Here is a 23,669-nt window from a genome sequence, read left to right as displayed (position 1 = left end):
ATGCAGTTCAAAGCGTTCATGATATGATCTGAATTATTTCTGACACCCAGCCAACCAAGCGCTCATTTTATTATGTACCTCTCTCGTCATGCTGAACAGTAAAATTCGATTTTATTTTGGGGTTTTTGTTTTACTCGAATTTAAGTTTTTAACGGCCTGGTAAACCACAAATAAGAGAGCTCGCATCAGTTAGCTCCACCACAGTAGTTAGCCTGGCATAATGTTAGCAAAAATTTAGCAACGACAATAAAATTACAATTCCATCCTTTCTATACTCTGACTGTTTATTTCCACTATTCAGAAAGTACTAGATCCTATATCCTGCCTTTTTTATGCTGAGATTGGTACGTACCACTTTACGTTTGTAATAACTTAATCGTGTACATGTAATAGCACGTTATTACTCTGTCATATCTCCATTCACGAGTCCGTCTGCTAGCTAACAAGCTAACAATAACAATTACCGTCTTTTTTATTTTTTTCAATACTCCATTCCGTTGCGTCATTTCCTGTGTCAATAACATTAAGCTACCGTAAGTATTTTAAATAGAAAAATAAACGTGTGTTGCTTTAACTTATTACATTTTTAAAGCGGAAAAAATACATTCGTCAAAAAAAAAAAAGGCATACAAGCCAGTATGAAAAACACACTCAGCTGACATTTTATTATCGCGCTACACAAAACTGCCGGACAGGTATAGCAGGTGAAGAGGTGTCAGGTTTCAACTGTAGCTGGTCGCTGTTTGAAGTGGATCGGGAAAGACTCAAAACGTACAATTACAATACTTAATGCGTTTGAACTTTAAACACTCGGCATCGTGGTACTACAACGGTAAGTGAATTGGATTGTATTTCTTAAAAACTTTTTTTTTTTTTAAATTGTGTCTGCATAATGAAGTTTCCCTCGCGTCGGTGACAGGTGGGGCTCTTGTTTTGTCAGGAGTTGCCTCACAAACTGTAAATTGTGAGTGGGAAGTTAGAAAAATGTTTCCTCGCCGACGTATCTTCCGCAAAAAGCAAAAGTCATTGCGTTTCTAATTCTGATCGGTGACACAGTACATGACATCCTCCTCTTTTTCCAGCGCAACAATGGCACAGAAGTACGACGGCCTGTCGCACTGCAAGCTGGTCCTGGCGTTTGCCGTGCTGATGGACCTGCTGGGGGTGGCTCTCCTGCTGCTCGGGGTCTTCGCCACGCTGGAGGTCAACGGCCGGGACTTTGGGGATCTCTTTGTATACACGGGAGCCCTGCTGGTGCTGTTCTCCCTGGCGGGCTGGGTTCTGTGGTACAGCGGCAATATCGAGGGTCTGACCTCCGCAAAGGAGTTGGGAGGGACTGTAGGTGGCGCTGTGGACCGAATCGCCCGCTCCTTGAGCCGCAGGATCCGAATCAACAGGACTCACAGCAGCCCGACATAGGAGATGCAAACCCTGACAATGACCAGAGTAATCAAAGCACAGGAGCGTCTGCCTTTCACAGGACTGCAAGGCAAACAAGTTGCATCGGTGATTTTTGATTTCCTCCTAAACACTAGTTCAGAAGAAGGAACAACTTTAATGGTCATTTTTTGTTTTCTCTGCACTTGACTAGATGCTTATGGACAATACCCTGGATCTTTATGTAATAGAAACGGCTGCTAATCAATTTTCTTTAGTGTTTTCATTTATTCACTGACAAAGGTGGCAAAGAAGCACCGCTGTGGATGGAAGTGAATGCATAAACCACCGAGCAATCAATAACTCATATCTTGATCATGCTGTCAAAAAATAAATACTATGATGATTTGTGTGCACAAGTGTTTAATTAGACTGCTTTATGACTCTGCAAAGATATGCTCTCCCCTTAATCTAGAAAAGTATCATTCAGACATTCAGAAACCATAAGCTACTTTCTCTGAGAAAATAAATAATTTATAAGGATAACACTGAAATAGTTTAAAAGGAATATCATATATTATGTATATTAAAAAATACATTTAAGATGTGATTTACATGTATTACATGTGATAGAGAAAACGTGAAAATTGCTGAATTACAGACAAGTTCCACAGTAATTATATGAAATCATATAAAAGGCAAAGAAAGCAAATCATCATACGTTAGTATAATCCAGCCAAAAGATAAAGATCACAATATCATACTTTTATTGTTGCCACATTGAGCTGTTGCTCCCACCAGTTCATTCCACACTAGAAATATGATTTCTTCGTTTCCACTATTGACAGCTGTGGATGGTAACAATAGAGCCACTCTATTGTTTACTCTTGTGTCGTCACCCCTCTGCTGAGGTACCCGATACACCAATGAGCAGCAACAGTGCAGACCACTCAATCAGAGCAATTCATCATCTTGCCTCTCTAAATAAAAGATTGTCTTCTCATTATAAAAGGAAAATCACAAAATATTGATGTGCGTAATAAGTATATGGTTCACCAATGAAGGGTGAGAGTCTTATATCTCATAAAGGGTTTTAGGTACAGGTATTATGGTTTACGTATGGTTTGCAAACCACTATTTTGAAAACGTGGCTTTAATTCCTCATATGGTCTCTGTTTGCGTTCAGTTCATGTCCCTTCCATTTCAGCCCCAATTAAAACATTTTGATAGGCGATGAGCGACGTCAAAGTGCAGCGCTGGGTAGAGACGGAAGGGGATTCTGCCAGATGATCAGGTGGCTGCGTTCAGACCGCTGAGGAGTCGCCTGGGACGACTCATCTGATCCGTCATTCATATCGTCTCCTGAGGGAGTCGGTGGCTCAGTTAAGCATTTAATAAACCACTAACCATAATACTTTAGATTTTTTTTTTGATAGCACAATGTTGCTTTCCTTGAACTCACCAATTCGAAAATTGATGTAACCCTCTCCTCCACTGAGGATCAGATGAGAGGTGGTGACGCTGCTGCTACCAGGAGAGGCGATCAAACAGCCTGTGGGGAGTCACCCAAAGCTGAGGTCACTGAAGGCTCTGCCCGAACAATCAACTTATTGGAAATCCTGAGCTGGTCAGAGTTAGAATCTCACCAGGAGCGGCAATAATGAATCTGACAGCCTGTCGATGTCCGTGGTAACACAGCTGTGCCGATCCAATGGAGCAATATGGGATGGAAACAGCCTCTGACGCTGTAGCGCACACTTTCATTAACATGGGTTACACCAGACAGATCACGATCTCATTTTAAATAAAACTCACTTATGGATACCGGGATGGAGAAAAGGGCGCCACCTCCAGTGCCCACCCAAAGACGTCCAGAGATGAGCGCGAGAGATGAGATCTGGAGAGGCGAGAGCGTCAGGAAGGCTCGTCCTTCAGAAGCAGACAGAAGTGTTAGCCGGCCTGAAGTAAAAGGGTTTTACTAGAGAGTTCCCCCGACGCAAAGCAGAGAACAATTTCCATCTCAGCGGATCAAACATTTGGTGTAATTAAATAAACGTTTTAATATTAACCTGGACATTTCAAAGAGATTTGTGATGAAAGATGAAATGTTTTTAGCACCTAATGTTTTGGTGACCAAAGCAGTCAAATCCACTTCCTGTAGCGGCCTTCCTGTGGACCAATCAAAGAGCCTAAGGATCGGATCAAGTCGGCAGGCTGCCCAAACCCCACTTCCACCTGCACACAGGAAGCGAACCTGCTGCTCGCCGCGCTCGGAGACCGAGAAGGTTTGCTATGAGGTCAGACAGGGAATGAAGACAGTGAGGTCATCAGACACACACACACACACACAGTGTGGGGCACATTCTCAGTTTCTTACCTCAACCTTCTTTCTGTCCGTGTCAACCACATGGACTCGGTTCCAGTACCCCACCCACAGACGGCTACCTTTTGCAAGGCAGCAGCGAATGGGCTGCAGAGGAGTTGATCCAACAGGCATCAAATAGTGTGAAAGTAGATTCCAGCCACCTGCCATGCACAACTCTTATTATCTTACTATTGGTATCACTAAAAAAGGTAAGGCATGTGAAGCTTCTAAAACGGTAAGCTAGGCTACTTGTCGCAGTAATATATTACTGGAAGAGGAAAGAATTACCTGAACTGTGTGAGAAGAATGCTAAAGTCCCATCAGCTAAACCAGCTACGACGTGACCCTGGGAATATCTACCAGATTGAGAAATAACAGGAAAGATTATTTGTATATAAAAAAAAGAAAAAGCATTAAACATTTCTGGCTCCAGAAACGACATTTGAAGGACAAACGTAAGCCTTTAGCCATCCTATTTTTCTTCATGGCGGCAGATGAACACAAACACACAGAGCAGGCTGAACTCACGTGAGTGAATGAACACCTTCTGAGAGGGACACAGATTGCAAGCACCACCTCCTCCCAGCGGAGGCTGAGTGTACCAATATACTGAGATACAGACAGAGGGGGGGACAGGGGACAGGAAAGACAGAATGAGCGGCTCGGAGCGCTGTGCACACGAATGCTTTCACTTGTGTTATTCAGTGAAATTCGCTTCTTATTCAGCAAACACCAACCTTCCTTCCTGAGTTCCAATCCACACGGTTCCTGCAGCTGCACCTGAAATAACAAGATAAGAAAGCTTGTGTTGAAAGGAAAGGCTGAGTTTGCAGAGTTACATTACGAACTGTTCTAGGAAACCTTCGATATGGTAAGAGTTGATTACTATAATAATGAGAGCTCCTTAGTCGGCACTCGGACCAAACGAGGCTTCGTGGTGTGGAAGTAGACAACCTAGAAACATCATTCTTGGGTTTGTGTACACTCCATCTGGATAACACATGGTTTCAGACTCCTGCCCTGAAAGCAACAACTCATCTACAGAGGATTTGCTAGTAGAATTTCCCTCTAGAATTAATGAAGTATTCAGATTCTCTATAGGCAAAAGTCTGCTCCAAGTTAGAAACGCAGAGCAAGTTGTGAATTTTTCTGAGCTGCAGTTGTTGTTTTTTGGCCACCACTGCTAGATCTTGAGTTATATTTCTCCAAAATTTGAATCCATGTCCATGTTTAGCCTGATTTATTTGAGACCCCTGTGGACTGCACTGCTGCAGTCTAAATGCACTACACACCGCATTAAGGGAAAGACTAGACTTCACCCGGTTTGGTCTCAATGCACACTCAACTGCGGGCTGTCATATGGCACTGACCTACAGGAGGCACAGCACAGATGCAGATAGCAGGAGCTGTGGGAGGGAGGCTGAACTGATCCAGTACCGTGTTAGACCGTGCCGGATCGATCACTGTGACGTCGCTGCTGAAAGCAGGCCCAGAAATAACCCACACGGAACACTGGCGGAGAAGGGCGGACGTGGAAAATCAAAGATGACTGACATGAAACCATACATCAGAAGGATCCGTTAGTCATGGTCACGATGGCATTTTGCATGCTAAGTGACAGACTTACTGTGCCCTCTCCTGAGATCTCAGGTGGGACTGCGACAGCACAGTTCAGCTGGAAAGAGAAATAGGTTAGGAACCACCAGAGGTTGGATCTAAAGACAGGCTCGTGTGTTTGTGTCCAACAGTAAAATCTACCTTAGCTATGGAGTCTTTTTGATCCAACAGCCTCAGCTGCATGAGAACAGGAACATCTTTAGGCTCTGGGATCGGTTCCTGGCATTCCTACAACAATGGCAGGTAATCATAAGGATATTAGGATTGCGGAATTGTGCATGTGACTTTAATTGATTTAATACAGACAAATTATTTACAGTATCAAAAATGCACAATTTAGACATAAGAAAAAAAGAGAAGTATTTTTCCAACGCATCCTGAGAGTTTAATTTACAAATGTGTGCATTTCAATGACCTGCATGTTTGCCAATGGTGTGCTCCAGCCGTGTATCTGACGTTTTCCTAGTGATTCCCAAATGTGGGTGCGGATTTCCCTGTACAGTTCTCTCTTCCTGACCCGATGGGAAAGAGTAGCAGAAGGAGCAGAGCTAAAAATAACACGTTCGGGGTTAAAACAGCTCAACTGAACTTTTTCTGATTGTTACATTTTGCTGAAAATACAAGAGTGTATGCATCAAACTAGCTTACCCGGCATGAGTTTGACTGACGGCCGGTAGTTGTGGAGACCCCAGAGAAGAGCGAGTTATTGATAGAGAAGTTGGCACGGCGAACGCGGATGCAGACAGTGGGATTAGGGGTTCATTTGACAGGCCAAAGAAGCGGTTGAACCTTTGAGTAAAATAATATACCATAAAAAACTAAATCAGAAAATGATGCTAAATCACTCCGTGTGACGTCCTCACAACGCAAGTGGTTTAACAAGCAGTTATAGTCGAGATTGTGTCGATTAGAAGAAAATATGAAGCGTACTATTTTTTTCTCCCCCAGATAAAAACACTCACTTTTTCCAAACACTTGACCTTTTTTCTTCAGTTAACCTCTCCTCCTTTGTTGCTCTATAAAATAGAAAAGAAATGTAGGCTGAAAATAGAAACTAAAAATAAATGCCCTATTGTAAACTACTGGTACGGAAACCTAACTTAAGATCTTCTACTGATTCATTTGCAGTGTTACCTGAGCGTCTGACTGCGTCTTACGGCCTCCTGCAGCTCAAATAGACGCTGCTTATATTGGTTCTTCTCCATAACAACACGAGCCATTTCAGAACGGGAGAAGTGGCGCATGGATGGTGGTAGAGAGACCTGGATACAGAGATTTATGCGATTTAATAAAGACGTACATCAGCTTGATGAATCATAATTAACTATTAGCACTTCATCTTTGCTCTACAGATGAATATAACCTTTTTCTTACGTCAGGATTCTCAGACTGGCATGCTTCCAGCTCATTCCGAAGTCTATGAAAACCAGTGGATATAAAGCACAAAGTTATTGTAACACTAGAATATAAAGTATTTAAAATACATTTTTTAAATGCAGTTATCTTTCCTTGAAGTCAAACTTACCTCTTAATTTCCTCTTCCCTCTCTTTTATCCGTCCTTCCATTCGTGAGAGCGTTTCCTGAAGGGAGGACACTTCCAGTTGAAGATCCGTGCGGTCACCGGTCAGCTCTACGGCCCGAAATATCAAAGCCTTACGAGCCGCTTCTATTAACTCACTTTAGAAGAAACAGCCAAAGATGAACACTTTCAGATGACAACAGTATAGACAAGAATTTTGTTTGAGTCTCAAATTTCAGTTAAATAGAGACAAGAATATTTATTGATTCGTTTGTATGGAAACAAAAAATTTAACCATACCGACACATGTGGAAAACCCCTAGCACTCCCAAAAAATACAATAAAATACAAGACAAAAAAAAAAGCTGAAGCAAATTAAATATAGAACTCACTGGGTGACTTTCAGTTCCTCATACTGGGAAGCAATTTCCTCAAACTGGTCTGTGCTGCCTACAGGAAAAGATCGGAGACCACTCACAGTAGTTAGAGCTGCGTTCCTGTAATGTTACCATTAAGTCTTCATTCCCATCCGAGATGAGATTACTGTATGGAAAGTACAAAATGGTAAAAAAAAAAAGGAACTAAAAGTCTATGCAACATCAGCACCTTTCTCAAAACGATAGCTGGAGAATTCCTGGTGCCTTTGCTTTAATTAAACCTGTGGTGAACACAAGGGGGACGTGCATCAAGCGGATTTGTGGATGAGTTTACCTCCGATGCTCGCCCCTTGGTCTACGCTCGCCACATAATCCCGACTCAGATCCGACAGCTCAGAGAACACAGAGTCGGTGTTGCGCAGCTCCCACTCCATACTATCCTCGTCCACCTCCTTGTTTTGCCTCTCTCCTTCCATTTTGATATCTCTCTGCTCATCCTTCCCCATCTGAATCCCCAAGCCGTTCTCCAGCTCTTTGGTGCTAACTGGCGTACTGATGATAAAAAAAAATGAGAAAGGAGAGTAAATTTGAGTGAATATTTAAGGTACTTTGAGATGAATAGGTCAATGAGGCTAAGTCTGCTTAACTTGTCAATGAAATATATTACCTTGCATCCACACCGCCATGAAAGGCCCTGAGTTCAGGAGTGGAGCCTATGATGTCACTGATAAACTGATCTACAGGGGGCTTTGCAATGTCAATCCCCTGTTCCTCGTTGGCCATTACATCTTCAAAACATGAAGGGCTGGAATCTGCATGTTGTCTTTGAATCATCTGCAAAGCAAAAAAAAAAAAGGGAAATAACAGGTACCTTTCTGCCAAGTTCGTGTTGCAGCTATCTTTTTAAATATGAATGTGAGAGCAGAGTTACCTTTTCACCAACACTGGATTGTGACATAACTGGGTTGGATGGAAATTCTGCATTCTTGAGCTGCACAGGACTCCTAGATGCAACATAGTGGTGTTACAAGCTTAGTCATCTGACAGAACAATATCAGGAATTAGCTCTAGAAAGAAGAGCCCTGAATGAGAACAACCTGAAAGGAGAATCTTTTTCAGAGTCCTTTTTCCTTTCCAAAAGTTCCCGATAGGTATGAGCCAACTGAAGGAGAGAACAACAGTGATGGGAAAGGTGTAGAATGCTACTTTAAAAAAAAAAAGGAACAACATTGCACTCTGCAAAAGGCTATTTAACAACTCATACTTGTTGATGCAACCGCATAAAAGCGTTCTGACCTTGCTGTGATTATGCCTCAATGTGCTCAGCTCTCTATTTAGATTTCCCTTCTGCTCCTCCAATGCCACCACTGGCAGAAAACAAAACAGAGATTTAGAATATCTTCAGTGGTTAAATTGACAAAAGGAAGATGGATGCAGATTACTAGTTCAAAACAGGAGAGCTAATTGGCGTTAATATTAACAGTTAATATTCAACGACTCACACCGATCAGCTTGTTCTCTGGCTTTCATTTCAAGCTCTCTCTCTCGCCGTGCTCGTTCCTTTTCCCTCCCCCTGATGGCCCTCCTCTCTTGTTCAAATTGGTCATCCAGCTCCAGATACCGCTACAGAAAACAAAGCGCTTTTACAGTAGAACAACTTTTAACACTTCATTAGGAACCAGCCATTAACGCCCACCTCTTGACTTTCTTTCCTCAATGTTCTTTCTGCTTGGTATCTCCCAAGTAGCTCCTCTCGATCAGCTTTCTCCCTCTCCACATCCTCCTCCCGGTCCCTCAGCTGGGCTTTGGAACTGGCCAGTCCCTCCAGCACCCACACAAATATGGGTAACATGGTCTCCACCACAGCTTCACCGTGAGTCTCAATAACGGTCTGCAATGGGGCAAAGCAAAGGAGTGGGAAGTCGGGTACATCACGGGCAGCCGCAGCAGCTTAATTATTCCATTAAAAAGAAAAGAAAATGTATTTTTAAACAGCAGCAGAAGAGAAATAAAGTTTATTTCACCTGCAGCTCTGAATAGAGCTTTCCTGCCTCTTCACTCACAATGCTGGGATCCAGCTCCAGCTCGCCCGTCCCACACAGCACTCTCTCGCTGCACTCCATCTCCCGGCTACTTTTATTTCCTGTATTAACGACCAAAGTGGTTTCTCACCCTCAAAACCAAAGATGAATGATTTTTTTTTATGTCTCTGGAAACCATTTCAGATTGTTCTTCCACCCCATCCTCTGCAACTCAGCGTTCCAATTGTTCTTGACGAGACCATCACTAAAGTTTATTGTATGCCAGGTGGTGATTTAGATTCCATCCTGTGAAAGAAGAGAATATAATAAAAACATAAATGTCTTTTCCGCATTGTTACGGCCGCCGAGGCGGAAGGTTATGTAGTCGCCGACGTTGGTTTGTCCGTTCGCAAAAGAAGGCAAAAAGATCTGGATGGATTTTTATGACATTTTCAGGAGATGTTGGGAATGTTACCAGGAACAGATTATTCCATTTCAGTGATGATCCAGAAGAGATCCTGGATTATGGAGTGCTTTTCGAGTTGTTATATTTAATTGCAAAACAAGTGTAGATGGTTTTTGTACAATATTAAATTAAGAATAGTACGACAAGGATAGTACAAGAGAAAAGAAAAAAGCTTCAAAAACTATTTATGATCTTTGAGATTTGAACTATTTTTCAAATTAAATCACATAACCATGTCATATGATGACTGTCAGAAAAGCATAAAAGCTGTAGATGAATCCTGACCACAATGTCCCCTCATGCAAAACATTTTTCATCAATTCGATTACTAAATTAGTTGTGAGATTGTAAAAGGAAAACCAAAGTATGGATACCTTTCAGCTGGAAGCAAAAACATGCAACCCCAAGATGTGTGTTTATTTCCCTGGACCTCGTCGATCAAACTATTAACCAATAAAAACAGTAATTTAACTGATCATAATAGCAACAACAACAACAATTCCTTAGATGCTGCAGAACCACAGCGAAAGGGTTGTAGCTCCAAAGCTTTCAATTGGCGAAATGTAAAGACGACAAATTTAAGAATAACGTCAGGTTACGTTCCCCAAAAGGTTGGCGTTCACTAACTAGCTAAATAGAACTAGTGAAGGGTCTGCAAAGACATACAGTAAGTACTAATATAAATAAGTAACGCGACTGACAGTGGACACCGTGAGATCTTTGGCAGCAAGTTAACAAGTTGTAACTTGAACTACACAAGCCTGCATGGACCGCCGTTTTACAGACTTACCGTAACAAACGACTCCTTCTGGTGTTTCACTTTCTTTCTAACTTAACTTACTAAATTTAAAGGTTTCTTTTCACTCCCTCTTCGGGGATGACACTAATTATACACAAACGAGTTGCAAGAAGGGGATCCTGTTTTGGTTCTGACGAGCAGGAGACAAGGCCGCCCTCCGGCCAATCAGATCTCCGTATTTGTCGTGCGTAACCAATTGGAGGAGGGAAGAGGCGGGTTTTGGGGGTCGTTTTGTTTTCGAAACGTAAAAAAAAAAAAAACTTTACTGAAACTTTAGCTCTGACACGTGACCCAAAGAGGTCGCAGCGGAGCGGACTGTCAGGTGACTCGAGTAACGCGCGATACCTGTCGAAATACCGCACATACCTGAGAACTTCCACACCGCTTATCGCTTCTCTCTCAGTGACTGTTCAGAATATTCTCAGGTGGCAATATTTGCGCTGTGCACGATGATTGTCAATAAAGTTTGCGAAAAGTTAAATAGAAAAGGTTAAAAGCGACGACAGCTTTTGAACGCCGCTTTGGGAATGACGTGATAGGGTGCAGTTTGTTTAAAGACCAGCAGGTGGCGATACTAATACATTTAACCCCACTTGCTCTCCTGTCGTCTCCCTTTGTGTTTGTCTGTTTTTCTGTGGTATAGTTTACATGTTTCCCTGTGTGTGTGTGTGTGTTTTATGGGGCTGCACAAACTCTTTATTTTATTTTTTAAATGAGGCTCAATTGAGTTAAAGGTGGCTGTTTTAACAAGAAACATTTTGTTAGATTTCTCAATTTTCCCTCGGTTCTTTTCTCTCGTATTGGAGGTGTATATTCAATAATGATAGTCAGGATTATACAAAGAATAAATTTACCGCGTGTTTTCAGTCATTACAAAATTGGTAAGGAAATACAGCGCTAGAAGAGTCCAGACGGCAATGATCTTTATAGTGGGCGTTTACACTCTCCTCCTGGGATGGGCCCTAATTTATCCTTATCATGTATCAGTTAACCATGTTCCATGATTTATATGTGATTATTATATGTGTGTGATTACTAAAACGTATATAGAAATAAAGCAGCTAAGATTATTGGTGTGGCCTATGCATTGTAAGCGTGAATGCATTACTAAAAAAATATCTAACAATTTCATCTGCAAGAATGTGATCCAGACACGTTTGCTTCCTTTCATGTCTTCATCCTGGCGTGTTTCCCTCTCTCTATTTGGCTTTGTGTTGCTCCATCACTCACACACAAACACACAGTTTACACATGGTCCATTTATTGCATACTCCGCACGAGATACATAGAAAATAATGAGAGCAAAAGAACACACAATGGTATGGAATGGTGGAAGAAGAGTTGCGCAGTGCTACTTGAATAACAGCATCAATAGCTCAGCATCATTTTATTTCACACTGTCTGGCAGTTGACTCTGTAATAATACAAGCAAACACAGGCGTTTCTCAAAAGGTGTTGCATGTAAAATCTTTACAACAATGAAACCAGTAACTATAATTTACAAGTTAAAGTGTTACTAAATAGGAGTTGCATTTCTGCACAGCTTAGGGAGCAGCAGGCATAGAGAGAGGAGTGTCACGGATGTGGTTTAGGCTTCGAGTGACCGTTAGTTTATTGTATAACACAGTCCATTTAGAATCCGGCTCCTTAACTCACATTCTGGCATTAACCTTTTATACCGTGACTGTTTTAATCACCCTGCTACTCGCGACAAGCACCTCTTTCCCCTCCTCTCTCTCCCTCCGTTTCATCTTTCTCTTCTTCTTCGTCAGAAGATAAAAAGCCACGACACCCCCCACCACCATTAAACTGAAGCCTAGAATCACAAATCCAAATACCAGCAGGTGAGAGGTTCCCCCTCTGGACTGGTTCATCTCATCCCATATTCCCACAGCTACACAACTGAAAGCGATCAGGGTTCCCCAAAACCCAAAGGCCAGCATGCAGGATCCACAGGACAGCTCAGCGCCCCCAGTCATCGTGGTGAGTCCCGTCACTGAGACGACCCCCCCCGGTAAGATCACTGCCTCGGCTTTACGGTCGTAGGTGACGGCAGCAGTGACATCTGGTAGAGCTGAAGGATCAAGCTCTTCCATCTTGTGTCAGGGTTTATATGGATCTCTGCGTCTTCTTCTTTCTTTCTTTCTCCTACAACACAACATTATTAAATTGTGGATTTTTTTTTTCAGAGTCCAGACTCTTTGTAAAAATAAAATAAAAGAATCCACATGACTGTACAGCTACAGCAGTTAAACAATGTATTTACTCTTTACTTCACTGGGATAGAATATTCAATTGAAGGGCATTTGCCCAGAAATTCAGATTTGCATTTGTAAAATAACTGTGAATCAAAATGTGCTGCTAACGATGCTAACTTGTGGCAGCCAAACTGTATTTCATACAACACGCATCGGGCTACTTACCTCGATGTTGGCTCAGAAGCTTAGATGCTGATGGGAACTGTTTTTTTTCTGAAAGGATCCTGGTAGTTCAAGAGATTTGTTTTTTCCCCAGGTGATTTTAATGAACACCTAAAAAGCCTGCTGACTTTCTCCCTGGACAATGGGTGAAGAAATGGGAGCAGGGCGCCAAAGTGTGTGTGCGTGTGTGTGCGTCCACCTTTGTTATTATACGTCACAAACGTTGGCCTCAGAAGATGGCGCTCACAATTTTCAAGATCGTTGTCACCATGTGTTTGTCTCTCTCTCTCCCCTTGTGTTCAGAAGGAAGTGCTTGTCTGTCATTAAGCATCATTTTAACGCATTAGCAGATAATTATCTTGAAACAACTCCCTTCCTCATTTCCTCTCCATTTTTCAGTGTTCAAATCCGAGCCATGTCGAAGCATTGTTTAGGCTGGGAGTGGGTTTTTCTTTTTCAAAAGCATTTTCCTGTTCAACATTCCCAATTCTTGTGCCACTGCTGGTGGGGGCGAGTTTTCTCTCACCAGTCCTAAAACCCTGTAGAATGAGTTGCTTTCTTTTTGTCACTAAATCTGGAATGAAGAGGATGGACTTCATTGAAGATTGTCTGCTGCCGATGGAATATCTTATAAATACCCTTATCCCTTTGAGAAATACAGTGACCCATTTTAATCACACACAAATTATACATTTATACACCGAGTGAGGCTGATTTACTGTGCATACACTTCAGCGCTGACATTAAGCTGGCCCCAGATCTGTAAAGTAACACAAGAGACGTTTGACACCATCAGGTGGTGGTGCTGTCCGGCCAACTGGGATGCTGCCAGTGAAGAGCCACTGACCTAAATGCATTTATTTTTAGATGGGTTGATTTTTACATCTGACAAATCACCATTTGTGGCTGCACAATTTATTTATTTCATGTATATTTTATTGTCTTCAGAAGGAAATTATATCATATTTAGTCATGCAAAATAGCATAATAGCTACAAAGATATAGTATTAGGACTAAATACTTTAATTATTGTGTCATCATGCTTTGTAGTTGTTAGGCTATGCTACGAATCATCGCTGTCTCGGCTCGGGTAAAACCTTCACAAGTATAACCACACATTGTTAGCTGCTATATTTTGAGCAAAAACATCTCAGGCATTGTTTTATGAAGAGGAGGGAGTAATTCTTATTGGCCGCGACGTTCACAGGAGGAGGAGGATGATGGTAATTGGCTAAATGTTGGATTGGGTGGGAAGGGGAAGGGCATTTGTAATCCAATAAATGGATTTACTGTGAATAGTTTTGGAGCAAATAAACTATTGCTGCAAAAAAAAATAGAGCATAAATTATAGATATACAATGTTATAAAAGCAGCACATGTCAAAGTGTTATTGATGTTTTATGTTGATGTGTGCATTCTTCTACAAATAGTAATCTGCAGTCAGTTATAGCCTCCATAGGTCTCCATGCGAAGCGGGTCAGAAACAACAGATAGGACAATCCAGACGTAAAGAAAAAAAATTGCTGAATAAGCACTAAATGATAGAAGAAAGAGGTGTGAGACGGGACTACAAGGGAATGTGCAGAAAAGCTCACATCAGTGAAGATGTTTGTTTCTGTCAGAATCTGAGATGGGACAGCCCTCAACCAAAACCGTGAGGAAGCAGACGTTCTGTTGGTTGTTTGGTTCAGTGAAAAACAAACAAGGAGGACTTCATCATCAACATCGCTCATGTTGGATAGGAAGGAGGAAATGAGGTCACGAAGAAAACGAGAGGCGATAATGTAAGGGATTGGAGGTAAAAGTGGGTGGGGGAGGAGGGAGTTAACCTGCTGGGACAGATGGTAGTCTGGAATTAAATGTCAGTGGTCAAGTAAACTAATTGAAATGGCACTACCTAAATAGCACTCAGACTGTTTAAAGACCCAAGACTGGTTGCGAAAACCCATCCTGGATCAGCTTTTGAAAATTACTGGCATTAAAAAAAAAAGGTTTTCATTGTCGTCAAATGTTTCCATACCATTAATAGGATTCTAATTAGAGGGATTCACTTAGTGCGCGGAATCTCTGGTGATTTATTAGCATTAAATTATTAACCATTATGAAGTCACCACAAGCAGAATACCAACGGGTTCATAGATAATTTAACAGAAGTATGACCTCATCACTCAGGTACTCTCGAGACGTCCAGAGCCAAAAGTAAAAAAAACTGGGGGTTCATTGTGGTCAAGAGCTCAGCCACCTTAAATCCTGCACTAAGTGCATTAACCACAGCAGGAGTGTGTTTACCCGTGCTCTCTTCATTTCTCACTGTCTTACTGTCGAGACAGGCACTCTCCAGAAATCACCGCTACACTCAACACGCAAGTAAGCTTTCCTTACACATCCTAACAATATGATTCATTGATGAGCATTAATCTGATGTAGGATTTAATCTAGACTGCTTCACAACTGTAAATCTACTTTGTTGACTTGCAGACACTTTTCTCTGGCCTCTGAAATCACCACTTTCAACAAGGTTCAAGTGGAACAGGAAGAGGACAAAAAAACTCAAGTGGCAAGTATTTGCCGGAAATCTCCCACTAGAAGACACTAAGAATCAACCGCCATGGGAAATGCAACCAGTAGCGCGATATCAAAGCAGATCCTGGAGGACCTGAAGCTCAGCACCAAATTCACAGAAAATGAGATCTGCCAGTGGTACGAGAACTTCCAGAAGCAGTGTCCGACGGGACGCATAACGCCGGAGGAGTTTGAGCAGATCTACACCCGCTTCTTCCCCGACAGCGACGCCAAGAGCTACGCCCGACACGTGTTTCGCTCCTTTGACACCAACGACGATGGCACTTTGGATTTCAAGGAGTACATCATCGCGCTGCACATGACCTCCACTGGGAAGACGACCAGGAAGCTGGAGTGGGCCTTCTCGCTGTTTGATGTAGACAAGAACGGATACATCAACAAGACAGAAGTGACGGAGATCTGCCAGGTGAGGGGTCGGACAGGAGGGATGAGATCTTAATTCAACTTTGACCCTTTTGGGCAACATTTATCCCTTCATTTGGAGGATCACATTATAGTGACTAGAAAGTGTCAAAGACAGAAAGGCTTTTTAGTGTGCCACATTGCTGAACATTATTGTGCCTTCAAAAAAGGTTTCGTAACGAACGTTTTATTTGACTTTAAGATTACATTTTAAAAAAATAGTTCTGTCCTCCGTAAAGTTCCAGATTCTGGAGCAATAGAGCAATAATTATTGCACCTTTAAGGAAAACGACTTTCTCCTTATTGCAAAGTGAGCATCGCTCTTATGGTATGTCGGTCTCGGTTGGAACAAGCAGCCCAATTAGCTCGTCCTAGTTGAGATTCAAACCCCTGATAATCTCCATGATTATAGGTTTAGAGGCTCAGATGATGGCAGTCCTATTCTGCTCTACCAGGAGAACTACTGGTCACCCCTGGTTTTTAATCACATTTTGATTCATTCATGCTAATTACTGCATACTACTTGTTTGCCATTATTTTCCACATGATCAGAGCTCAGTCTGATAGAGATTGTACGTTCCGGAGCAAATTAAACAGAAATGTAAGCGGTTTAAACAGATCAGCCGAGGATCCAGCTGGCATTGTAATGGGATTTAGTTTCCTGGCCAACTGGTCTAAATCCATATACAACATCATTATTACATAAAGAGCTGTTTTAAATATGGGATTTAAATTCTAAAATATATATATTAGTATAATTCAATGCTATGGTGTGACTACATCGTTTCTATAACCGGTGTCCATATATGTTTGTTTGAATCCAGATCAGGTAAATTGTTGTTGTTTTTTAATAACCGCAGGTACTTATCATTTCCAAGTTCACAGTCTGAACTCCATGGACTATCGGATCAGAGGGGCAAGATGGAGGGACAGCCCTGGTAGAAAAAAGATGACATCTCGGTATTTGGACTGTGGCCTGAGTCTTGGCACTAATCCATGTTAATCTTGGTGTCTTAAATGTGGGAGATGAGTTCTTCCTCTCTAAAGTGGGACACACAAATACAGACCTGAACCTAAAGTGCGCAGTTATTTCCAATCTGCTGAATTCCAAGTGGCCAAGTACAGAATGAGAAATGAGGAATCACACACAGGCCTGAAGGTGCCACTTGCAGGCATCTTAATGCAATGAGGGGATTTCTTTAATTGCATGCTCGGCCCTTAAGGTTCGCTCTCCTGGCTGCATTTAGTAGACAGCCTACTTGATTTGGTCACATCCAGTTAAACTGTGCAGAATTTGCATATCTTGTGACAGCAATCAGGAAGTAAACACGAGAGTCCGCCAAATCAAAAGCAAAATTAAAAACTGAATTAAGAGGCTTGCACACATTTGTTTTACGAGCTACGCTGATGCTCGCTACATTACTTGTTTGAGAGAAATCTTGCAAAAATGTATTTCCAACCTTTTTTCCCCAACCGTTTCTTAGGCAATATTTAAGCTGATCCCCAAAGAGGACCAGAGCAAGCTACCGGGGGACGAGAACACCCCCGAGAAGAGAGCCAACAAGCTGTGGGCCTGCTTCGAAAAGAAAGACAATGGTGAGAGAAATAACATGTAAAAACGCATGCGGATATAGAACCTTGTGTTTTATCTTGATATGCGCACATTAGAGAGAGAGCGAATCAGCAGAAGCCCTTAGTGCCTTTCCTCATCATTTGTTCTTACATCCTGCAGTGGAAATTATAATTCACAATCTTCTGCTCTACAACCACTTGTTTCATGCCAGCATCACATTGTACAGTATGTAACAGCCTGGAGTTGCATGCTCACACACACACACACACACACACACACACGCAGGCGATAAGACGGGATTTCTTAGATAAGAGTTATTATTTAACCTCATCTTCCCCTCCCACTTCATACTTTATATCCTGTCATTCCGCTTTAACATCTCCTGTTCTTTTTTCCCCTCCACAGAGAGACTGGCTGAAGGAGAGTTCATCAAAGGAGTGATTGAAAATGAGAATGCGATGCGTCTAATCCACTACGAACCGCTCAAACACTAAACGTGCTCCGATGTCACTCTCCTCGTTCTCTCCTTAGACTCCCTCCTTTTGGCCCCGCTCGACCCATCTGTGTAAATATTCTTCTTTGCAGTGTCTTTGATTTATTGTGTCACGTTCTTATAGAAACTATAAAAAAAAGGCCAGGTGTGGAATAGAGTTTTATAAAATGTGTACCACTAAAGCATAGATTTATAGTAAATACATTTTGGCGATGTATCGTATATTTAACTTTAACTCAATATGTTTTAAATATTTGAAATTAAACTTGGCTCTAGATGTAAAGTAAAGGTTCTATTAATATAATATTAGCTGATTGAAGTTTTTTTTTACAGAACTGTAAATGTTTTAGACACAGTAGCTCTCAGCGGTTGCTCTTTATTCGCTGTACAATAAATTCAACGTTTCTCATACAGCTAAATGACTCACCTCTCTTTACCAAAGGAGAATAAATTCATCTTTTTATGCTTGTCTTTGCAAAATACACAACAGTGCTTCAGACCTTTAAATATATTTTTTTCAGACTGTAAATCCAGGATTATCCCACATCTTTAACTCATTCAGTGCCAGCCATTTCCAACGCAGCTATATGTGCTGAGTGCCCGATTTTCTAAGCCCCACAGAATATTCGTTACTATGACTATGCAAACACCAAACGTGCCAAATGACAGATTAAAGTCTCCTCTTTCACCAGGAAAAAAAGGTGAGTTCCAGCCATTTTCTTCATTCCAGAATTATTGGCCATTGAAGAGAGACAGATTTCAACGTCAGGGTTGGGAGTGAATGTTTGGGTTTCAAAAAACCTCTTTAGACGTGACTGGCAGGGAATTTAACCTACATTTAAGGTAAATGTAAATACCACAATGTAAAACCCATTTGAACAAGGACTTCCCTGAAAGTATGCGCTGCTGTTAAAATAGATTAGCATATGTGTGTGTGCGTTCAGTCTGTATCCCTTTTACCCCCCCACCCGTCGCCATCGCCACCCCATCGCATGCCTGCCATCGCTCCATCCAACTCGGGATTACTGGTTTACACGTAATCTTCTGTTCAACATCAGAGAGCAGACTTTTGAAAATCTCTGTAATCTTTCTATCTCTATGGGTGTGAGTTTGTCCGTGCCGTACGTTGCGCACGTTGCATCCATCCAAAGTTTGTGAAAAGAGACTACGTTACTTTAAAGAAGAGTAAGTCTTCAATGTCCCACTCGGGTGATCACGTGTCGTACATTCCCTCTGAAGGACAGGCCGTTCTGTTAAACTGTCAGAAAATCATTTGTCCCGTCTATGAGATGAAAAGCTCATTGAGGTTTCTGATACATGTTAATATGTATAAACAATAAAATAAACATTGTGTGAATTTACATATAGAGACGTGCACTTTCTTCACCATCATGAGGCACTGAGAATTACCCAGAAAACATAGTCCTGCAGGTCATTGTGATCTACGCGTATCATTTTTTTTTTACAGTTTCATCTGCATTGATTTCATTATTTCATTAAAGCTCCAGCTGGAATAGAAGAAAAAAGACGTCTGCTCACATTGATCCTCCTCCAGCAGGGCATCGGTGCCTTCTCGTCCCTTCGTCTTCTTTGTGTCTTTTTGTTGACAGATAAATAAAGAATCCCCCTAACAAGGTGAATCAACTCGGTAACCCTCCATCTCATTCTCGCCCATCTCTCTTTCGCAGTCTTCACATCCCTCCGTCCCGCAGCCTCCGACCAAAACCAGTGTCGGTACATCCCCGTTTCCCACTCCAACCACGTTGCCGTTCGACGCCCACGTCACATCAATCATACCGTCCGGACACTGCAGGAGGCCGCTGACCGCGTAGAGCCCGCCTCCTGGAACAACCTCATCATAGGAAGGGGCCTGTGTGGTGGCTCTGGCTTCCTCCAAACGGAGCCTCTGTTTGTGACGGAGCTCGACGATCGTCTTTGTGTAGGAATTGAGTGTGACCACAGCGGCACCCATGCAGCAACTGAAAGACACCCAGGCAAGGCTGGAAACCGATGGGATAAAGAGTTATAAAAAAAGACAAGGAATAACGACCAATCGCAGTGAATGATGACTTATCCTTGTATAATACAGGAACGGCTACATACGCAAATGACCAGCCATAATCCCAGGTTTGAGGCCTCCAGTCTTTGGGCCCAACAATTACAGTCATCTGGAATACCGTGGTGTACATCATATGAGCAACCATTCCAAGAAGACCTTCCACAGGAGATAAAACAAAAGAAAGCCCAAACAGGCTAGAAAACAAAACACGCAGGACAGAGGGAGGAGGTTCTTCAACTTCTAGTGTTGTGAAAATGGTTGAAAGTCTCACCTGATAACACGGTACAGATAGCTGCATAGGCATTGATTTTGAGTGAGTGCATTTCTTTGTGGGAACATAAGACCTCCAGCCACATTAGCAAGAAGCCCATCCCCAGCAGACCGATGTACGTAAACTCTGAAATCACCGACAGCCAGAGAACGCCTGCAATGAAAGGAAATACACACACGATGCGTGAACTGATCTTCCATGGAAACTTATAGTTGAAAGTATTTTTTACACTGTCAAAGAAATATATATTTAATAGTTTTAATATTTCAGCCAATCACTGACTTACAACTCACCTTGTGTTTCTCCAGGTGTTAGGTCAATAAAGCTTCGACATATCTCCCCTGCTGCAAAAAAAATAATACAGATTCAAATAAGCAAAAAGATAGAAAGCAGTGTTCTTTGACTGGACATTGAAAAACAAATCACACAGAGCTGATAAAAGCCATTGATAAATTAGGGATTGATACATTTTTGGCCAAAGGTCAAAGGACAAAAGATGTGGTCAAAGGACATCAATCCCCCACCCCCCGCCTCCTCCTTGTGGAGAAGTGGAGCTAACATTCTGATGAAGTGCAGCTGCTGTCGTGCATTCAAATCCCACCATCATTGTCTTTCTCGCAGCTTTCCCAGAAGCCGGTGTGGAAGTATCTGAAAGCGAACTTGTCTTCTCCCGTCTCCCAGATGTAGTGAACGGCGTTGGCCAGCTGCCTCTGTCTGATCCTGGCCAGCTCGTCCCTCCTGGATGGAGACATGGTCCGGTTGAAGGGGTTCTGCGTGGGACCCTCTGTGTGGCGGACAACAGGGTGAAACGAGTGGAGTGTCTCAGGTGATTTTGCTGCTGCTTACTGGGCATCAGCTAAATTGCAAATGTTTATTCTGTCTCTGTGGTTCTCTAAATAAAACTGCAGGTCATTATGGGAGTTGTATTTATTGCTAAAGACCCAGAATATTTGGTCTGCCTGACTGATTCTGATGAGGACATGTTGCATTAAATCGTAATAAAGTAAATAGCACACACTGAACATGCACGTTTGTGTTAATGGAAACTATATGACGTCTGATTTGAAATACTAAAAATCACTAAGAAAGATCATTAAGAAGACTTTAGAATGAGCGCTCCAATCACCTGCCAGTCTGTTACACACCGACTAAAAATGCAGTACCGGTACATAATAAAGTTTTGCAGTCACATACAGGTTTCGTCAGCCACCGAGTTGTCTTCCCTTGATTCTATGTGTGTTTTGTAAACTGGGTTAGAAGCATCCAATGCTATGAAGGTAGATATTTCTGTATACACAAAGTACGCTTAGTGAGCTAAACTGATTGCTTTATACAGCAGGAGCTGTTAATCTTGTAAACCTCTCCATGGATAAATAAAGTGTTGGGAGCTCACTACACACCCCCAGAGATTTGGACTAAGCCATAATTAAGTTCACTGCAGGACTAAGGTGTGGGCAAAAAGGGATAAAAAAAGACATTTCAAAACAAGAACATTCAGTATCCAAGCGGGGGCGGGAGGGGTGCGGTCAGGTTGATTCCTGCCATTGGTTGTCACACAGATATTTGGTCAGCGAGCAAGGTTTTGCACCACTTCTGTTGTACTTCATAACCTGCAGATGGAGACCATGCATGAGATGATTTGTTTTACTGCTAAGATTATTGGTTTGGAAAAATGCAAAATGCAAAGCCTAACGATAACTCATCAGTTAAATTAGGCTTAAACTCTAACGCCAGGAAAACATCACATCTCTGTTGACGGCACGTAGAATCAATACATAAATCCTTTTTTTTTTTTTTTTTACATAAATACATAAATCCGACTGGCATGTCTGCAAACATGCTACAACACAGCGATGCTTTGCAGTCACTACTGACTAACGTCTTCATGAGGCTTTGTCTCTTTGTTCTTACAGAATGAGGAAAAACTCATCAAGTTTTGCTTTACAAAATTCTGAATCCTCAAATTTATTTATTTATTCATACATCCATTTTTTTTAACTGCTTTATCCGTGATCGGGTTGTGCTGGAGCCTATCCCGGCAGTCTACGGGCAAGAGACGGGGTACACCCTGGACAGGGTGCCAGTTCACCGCAGGGCAACACAAACAATTTAGCGTAATCAATGCGTCCATTTTGCATGTTTTTGGCAGTCAGAGGAAGCTGGAGAACCCGGAGAGAACCCACCCAGACACGGGGAGAACATCCAAACTCCTCACAGAGAAGCCTCAAGTTGGATTCGAACCCGTGAGCTTCCTGCTGTGAGGCAACGTTGCTAACCACTGCACGACTGTGCTGCCCTTCATATTCATATATACATTATACATATACACTTTATATACATTTGGATGCAGGTCTTTCACAGTGTAGTAGAACTGGTTTTTCCTATGACGTCTCTTTACGGTCAACATATCTTTTGGTATTTTCATGCTTTGTATGTTCTTGTTAAGAGAAAACATACATTTTATTTGCTCCTTTGCATTTCTATGACAAAAATCCATAGAAGACATCTGGTTATTAGATGCTAAACTGTATGCAACATCAATAATTCTCATTCCATTTGGATAAGCATCGTTCTAATTGTTAAGCGTTAACTAGTCTCCTCCACCCTGCCTGCTTGTTTAAATGATCTGTCGGGACACAAATCATTGTCACATAATCGTTGCTTTGTAAAACTGGAAAAAGAAATTAGGTATCCAAATGTGCTTCTATTACCAGTTAGAGCAATTACCTAACCCACAGAAAGATTAAAACAACATGGATCACAGTAACACTGCAGAAAACACTTCTCAATGTGGGAAGGTGAAAGACCAAGTCAAGTACCTGTGGTGTAAGGCTCGCTGTTGTTCTGACCACAGTTCTTCATTTTGACAGGAGACAGGCAGAGCGGCTTGACCACCTTGTGAGTTCCCTCGCACCAGTATGAAGTGCAGAGAGCCAGGATGGAGAGTGCCAGAGCCAGAGAGGTCAAGGTCAGGGAGAGCAGGGAGCGAGAGCGACGGGACATGCCCTCCAGCATGGCCACGCAGGAGAGGAGAGGGTGAGGGGAGGCCAGAGAGAGAGAGAGAGAGAGAGAGAGATGGGTGAAGGAGAAACGGGATGGGGGGGGGGGGGGGGGGGGTGACTGCAGTCAGAGATGGAGCCAAGAGGGTGGGACAGATGCTTTGGGGTGGTTTTATAAAGTTGATGAGCTGCCAGGTTTAAATGGAAAGCAAAGATAAATGTGACGTAACACTAGAGACAGAAGATGAGAAAACACAGATGACAAAATGATATCGTGCAGTCAGCGTGATTAAAAGATGGGATATAAGAATCGGTGGAAAGAGAGAT

The 23,669-nt window shown here is 42.2% G+C and overlaps 5 protein-coding genes across 5 annotated transcripts; 2 read left to right on the top strand and 3 right to left on the bottom strand.

Moving 5' to 3' along the window:
• Window positions 1-739: 739 nt before the first annotated feature.
• On the top strand, window positions 740-1,459 carry LOC137917846 (transmembrane protein 238-like). The gene is made up of 2 exons (XM_068760582.1): window positions 740-832; window positions 1,083-1,459. The coding sequence occupies exon 2, from the start codon at window positions 1,090-1,092 to the stop codon at window positions 1,417-1,419; it is 330 nt and encodes a 109-aa protein (XP_068616683.1). The 5' UTR covers window positions 740-832; window positions 1,083-1,089; the 3' UTR covers window positions 1,420-1,459.
• Window positions 1,460-1,903: 444 nt separating this feature from the next.
• On the bottom strand, window positions 1,904-9,379 carry si:dkey-17m8.1 (C-Jun-amino-terminal kinase-interacting protein 4). The gene is made up of 27 exons (XM_068760307.1): window positions 9,281-9,379; window positions 8,953-9,147; window positions 8,759-8,879; window positions 8,553-8,623; window positions 8,354-8,418; window positions 8,188-8,260; window positions 7,924-8,090; window positions 7,591-7,808; window positions 7,272-7,329; window positions 6,885-7,037; window positions 6,734-6,776; window positions 6,494-6,621; window positions 6,322-6,375; window positions 6,008-6,148; window positions 5,775-5,907; window positions 5,501-5,587; window positions 5,370-5,417; window positions 5,113-5,254; window positions 4,480-4,522; window positions 4,271-4,351; window positions 4,031-4,098; window positions 3,755-3,903; window positions 3,496-3,667; window positions 3,193-3,306; window positions 3,024-3,122; window positions 2,840-2,929; window positions 1,904-2,739 (listed from the first exon to the last, which is right to left on the bottom strand). Exons 1-27 carry the CDS (start codon window positions 9,377-9,379, stop codon window positions 2,621-2,623), a joined length of 2,931 nt encoding a protein of 976 aa, XP_068616408.1. The 3' UTR covers window positions 1,904-2,620.
• A 2,836-nt stretch (window positions 9,380-12,215) lies between these two features.
• On the bottom strand, window positions 12,216-12,638 carry LOC137914354 (transmembrane protein 100). The gene has a single exon (XM_068757961.1). It carries the CDS (start codon window positions 12,636-12,638, stop codon window positions 12,216-12,218), a length of 423 nt encoding a protein of 140 aa, XP_068614062.1.
• Window positions 12,639-15,570: 2,932 nt separating this feature from the next.
• On the top strand, window positions 15,571-18,014 carry rcvrn2 (recoverin 2). Its single transcript, XM_068757949.1, has 3 exons — window positions 15,571-15,951; window positions 17,432-17,543; window positions 17,926-18,014. The coding sequence occupies exons 1-3, from the start codon at window positions 15,571-15,573 to the stop codon at window positions 18,012-18,014; spliced, it is 582 nt and encodes a 193-aa protein (XP_068614050.1).
• A 1,626-nt stretch (window positions 18,015-19,640) lies between these two features.
• On the bottom strand, window positions 19,641-23,358 carry si:ch211-149k23.9 (germ cell-specific gene 1-like protein). The gene is made up of 6 exons (XM_068759336.1): window positions 23,163-23,358; window positions 20,945-21,127; window positions 20,637-20,684; window positions 20,344-20,496; window positions 20,117-20,228; window positions 19,641-20,013 (listed from the first exon to the last, which is right to left on the bottom strand). The coding sequence occupies exons 1-6, from the start codon at window positions 23,356-23,358 to the stop codon at window positions 19,641-19,643; spliced, it is 1,065 nt and encodes a 354-aa protein (XP_068615437.1).
• Between the last annotated feature and the right edge of the window lie 311 nt (window positions 23,359-23,669).

The sequence above is a fragment of the Brachionichthys hirsutus genome, chromosome 3 (assembly GCF_040956055.1).
Source record: "Brachionichthys hirsutus isolate HB-005 chromosome 3, CSIRO-AGI_Bhir_v1, whole genome shotgun sequence".
Classification (NCBI taxonomy): Eukaryota; Metazoa; Chordata; class Actinopteri; order Lophiiformes; family Brachionichthyidae; genus Brachionichthys; species Brachionichthys hirsutus.
The sequence above is the reverse complement of the archived record's forward strand: the minus strand, read 5'-3'. Positions and strand labels throughout refer to the sequence as shown.

Excerpts from the sequence above, each read along its gene's own strand:
- LOC137914354 (XM_068757961.1), bottom strand. The coding sequence starts at position 12,638 with ATGGAAGAGCTTGATCCTTCAGCTCTACCAGATGTCACTGCTGCCGTC.
- rcvrn2 (XM_068757949.1), top strand. The coding sequence starts at position 15,571 with ATGGGAAATGCAACCAGTAGCGCGATATCAAAGCAGATCCTGGAGGAC. Across the intron at positions 15,952-17,431 it reads AAGTGACGGAGATCTGCCAG|GCAATATTTAAGCTGATCCC; the intron begins GTGAGGGGTCGG and ends ACCGTTTCTTAG. Across the intron at positions 17,544-17,925 it reads CTTCGAAAAGAAAGACAATG|AGAGACTGGCTGAAGGAGAG; the intron begins GTGAGAGAAATA and ends TCCCCTCCACAG.
- si:dkey-17m8.1 (XM_068760307.1), bottom strand. The coding sequence starts at position 9,379 with ATGGAGTGCAGCGAGAGAGTGCTGTGTGGGACGGGCGAGCTGGAGCTG. Across the intron at positions 8,880-8,952 it reads TGAGGAAAGAAAGTCAAGAG|CGGTATCTGGAGCTGGATGA; the intron begins GTGGGCGTTAAT and ends TGTTTTCTGTAG. Across the intron at positions 5,908-6,007 it reads GTCAGTCAAACTCATGCCGG|CTCTGCTCCTTCTGCTACTC; the intron begins GTAAGCTAGTTT and ends TGTTATTTTTAG.
- LOC137917846 (XM_068760582.1), top strand. The coding sequence starts at position 1,090 with ATGGCACAGAAGTACGACGGCCTGTCGCACTGCAAGCTGGTCCTGGCG.
- si:ch211-149k23.9 (XM_068759336.1), bottom strand. The coding sequence starts at position 23,358 with ATGCTGGAGGGCATGTCCCGTCGCTCTCGCTCCCTGCTCTCCCTGACC. Across the intron at positions 21,128-23,162 it reads CAGCGAGCCTTACACCACAG|AGGGTCCCACGCAGAACCCC; the intron begins GTACTTGACTTG and ends TCCGCCACACAG. Across the intron at positions 20,685-20,944 it reads CTGCGAGAAAGACAATGATG|GGGAGATATGTCGAAGCTTT; the intron begins GTGGGATTTGAA and ends TTTTTGCAGCAG.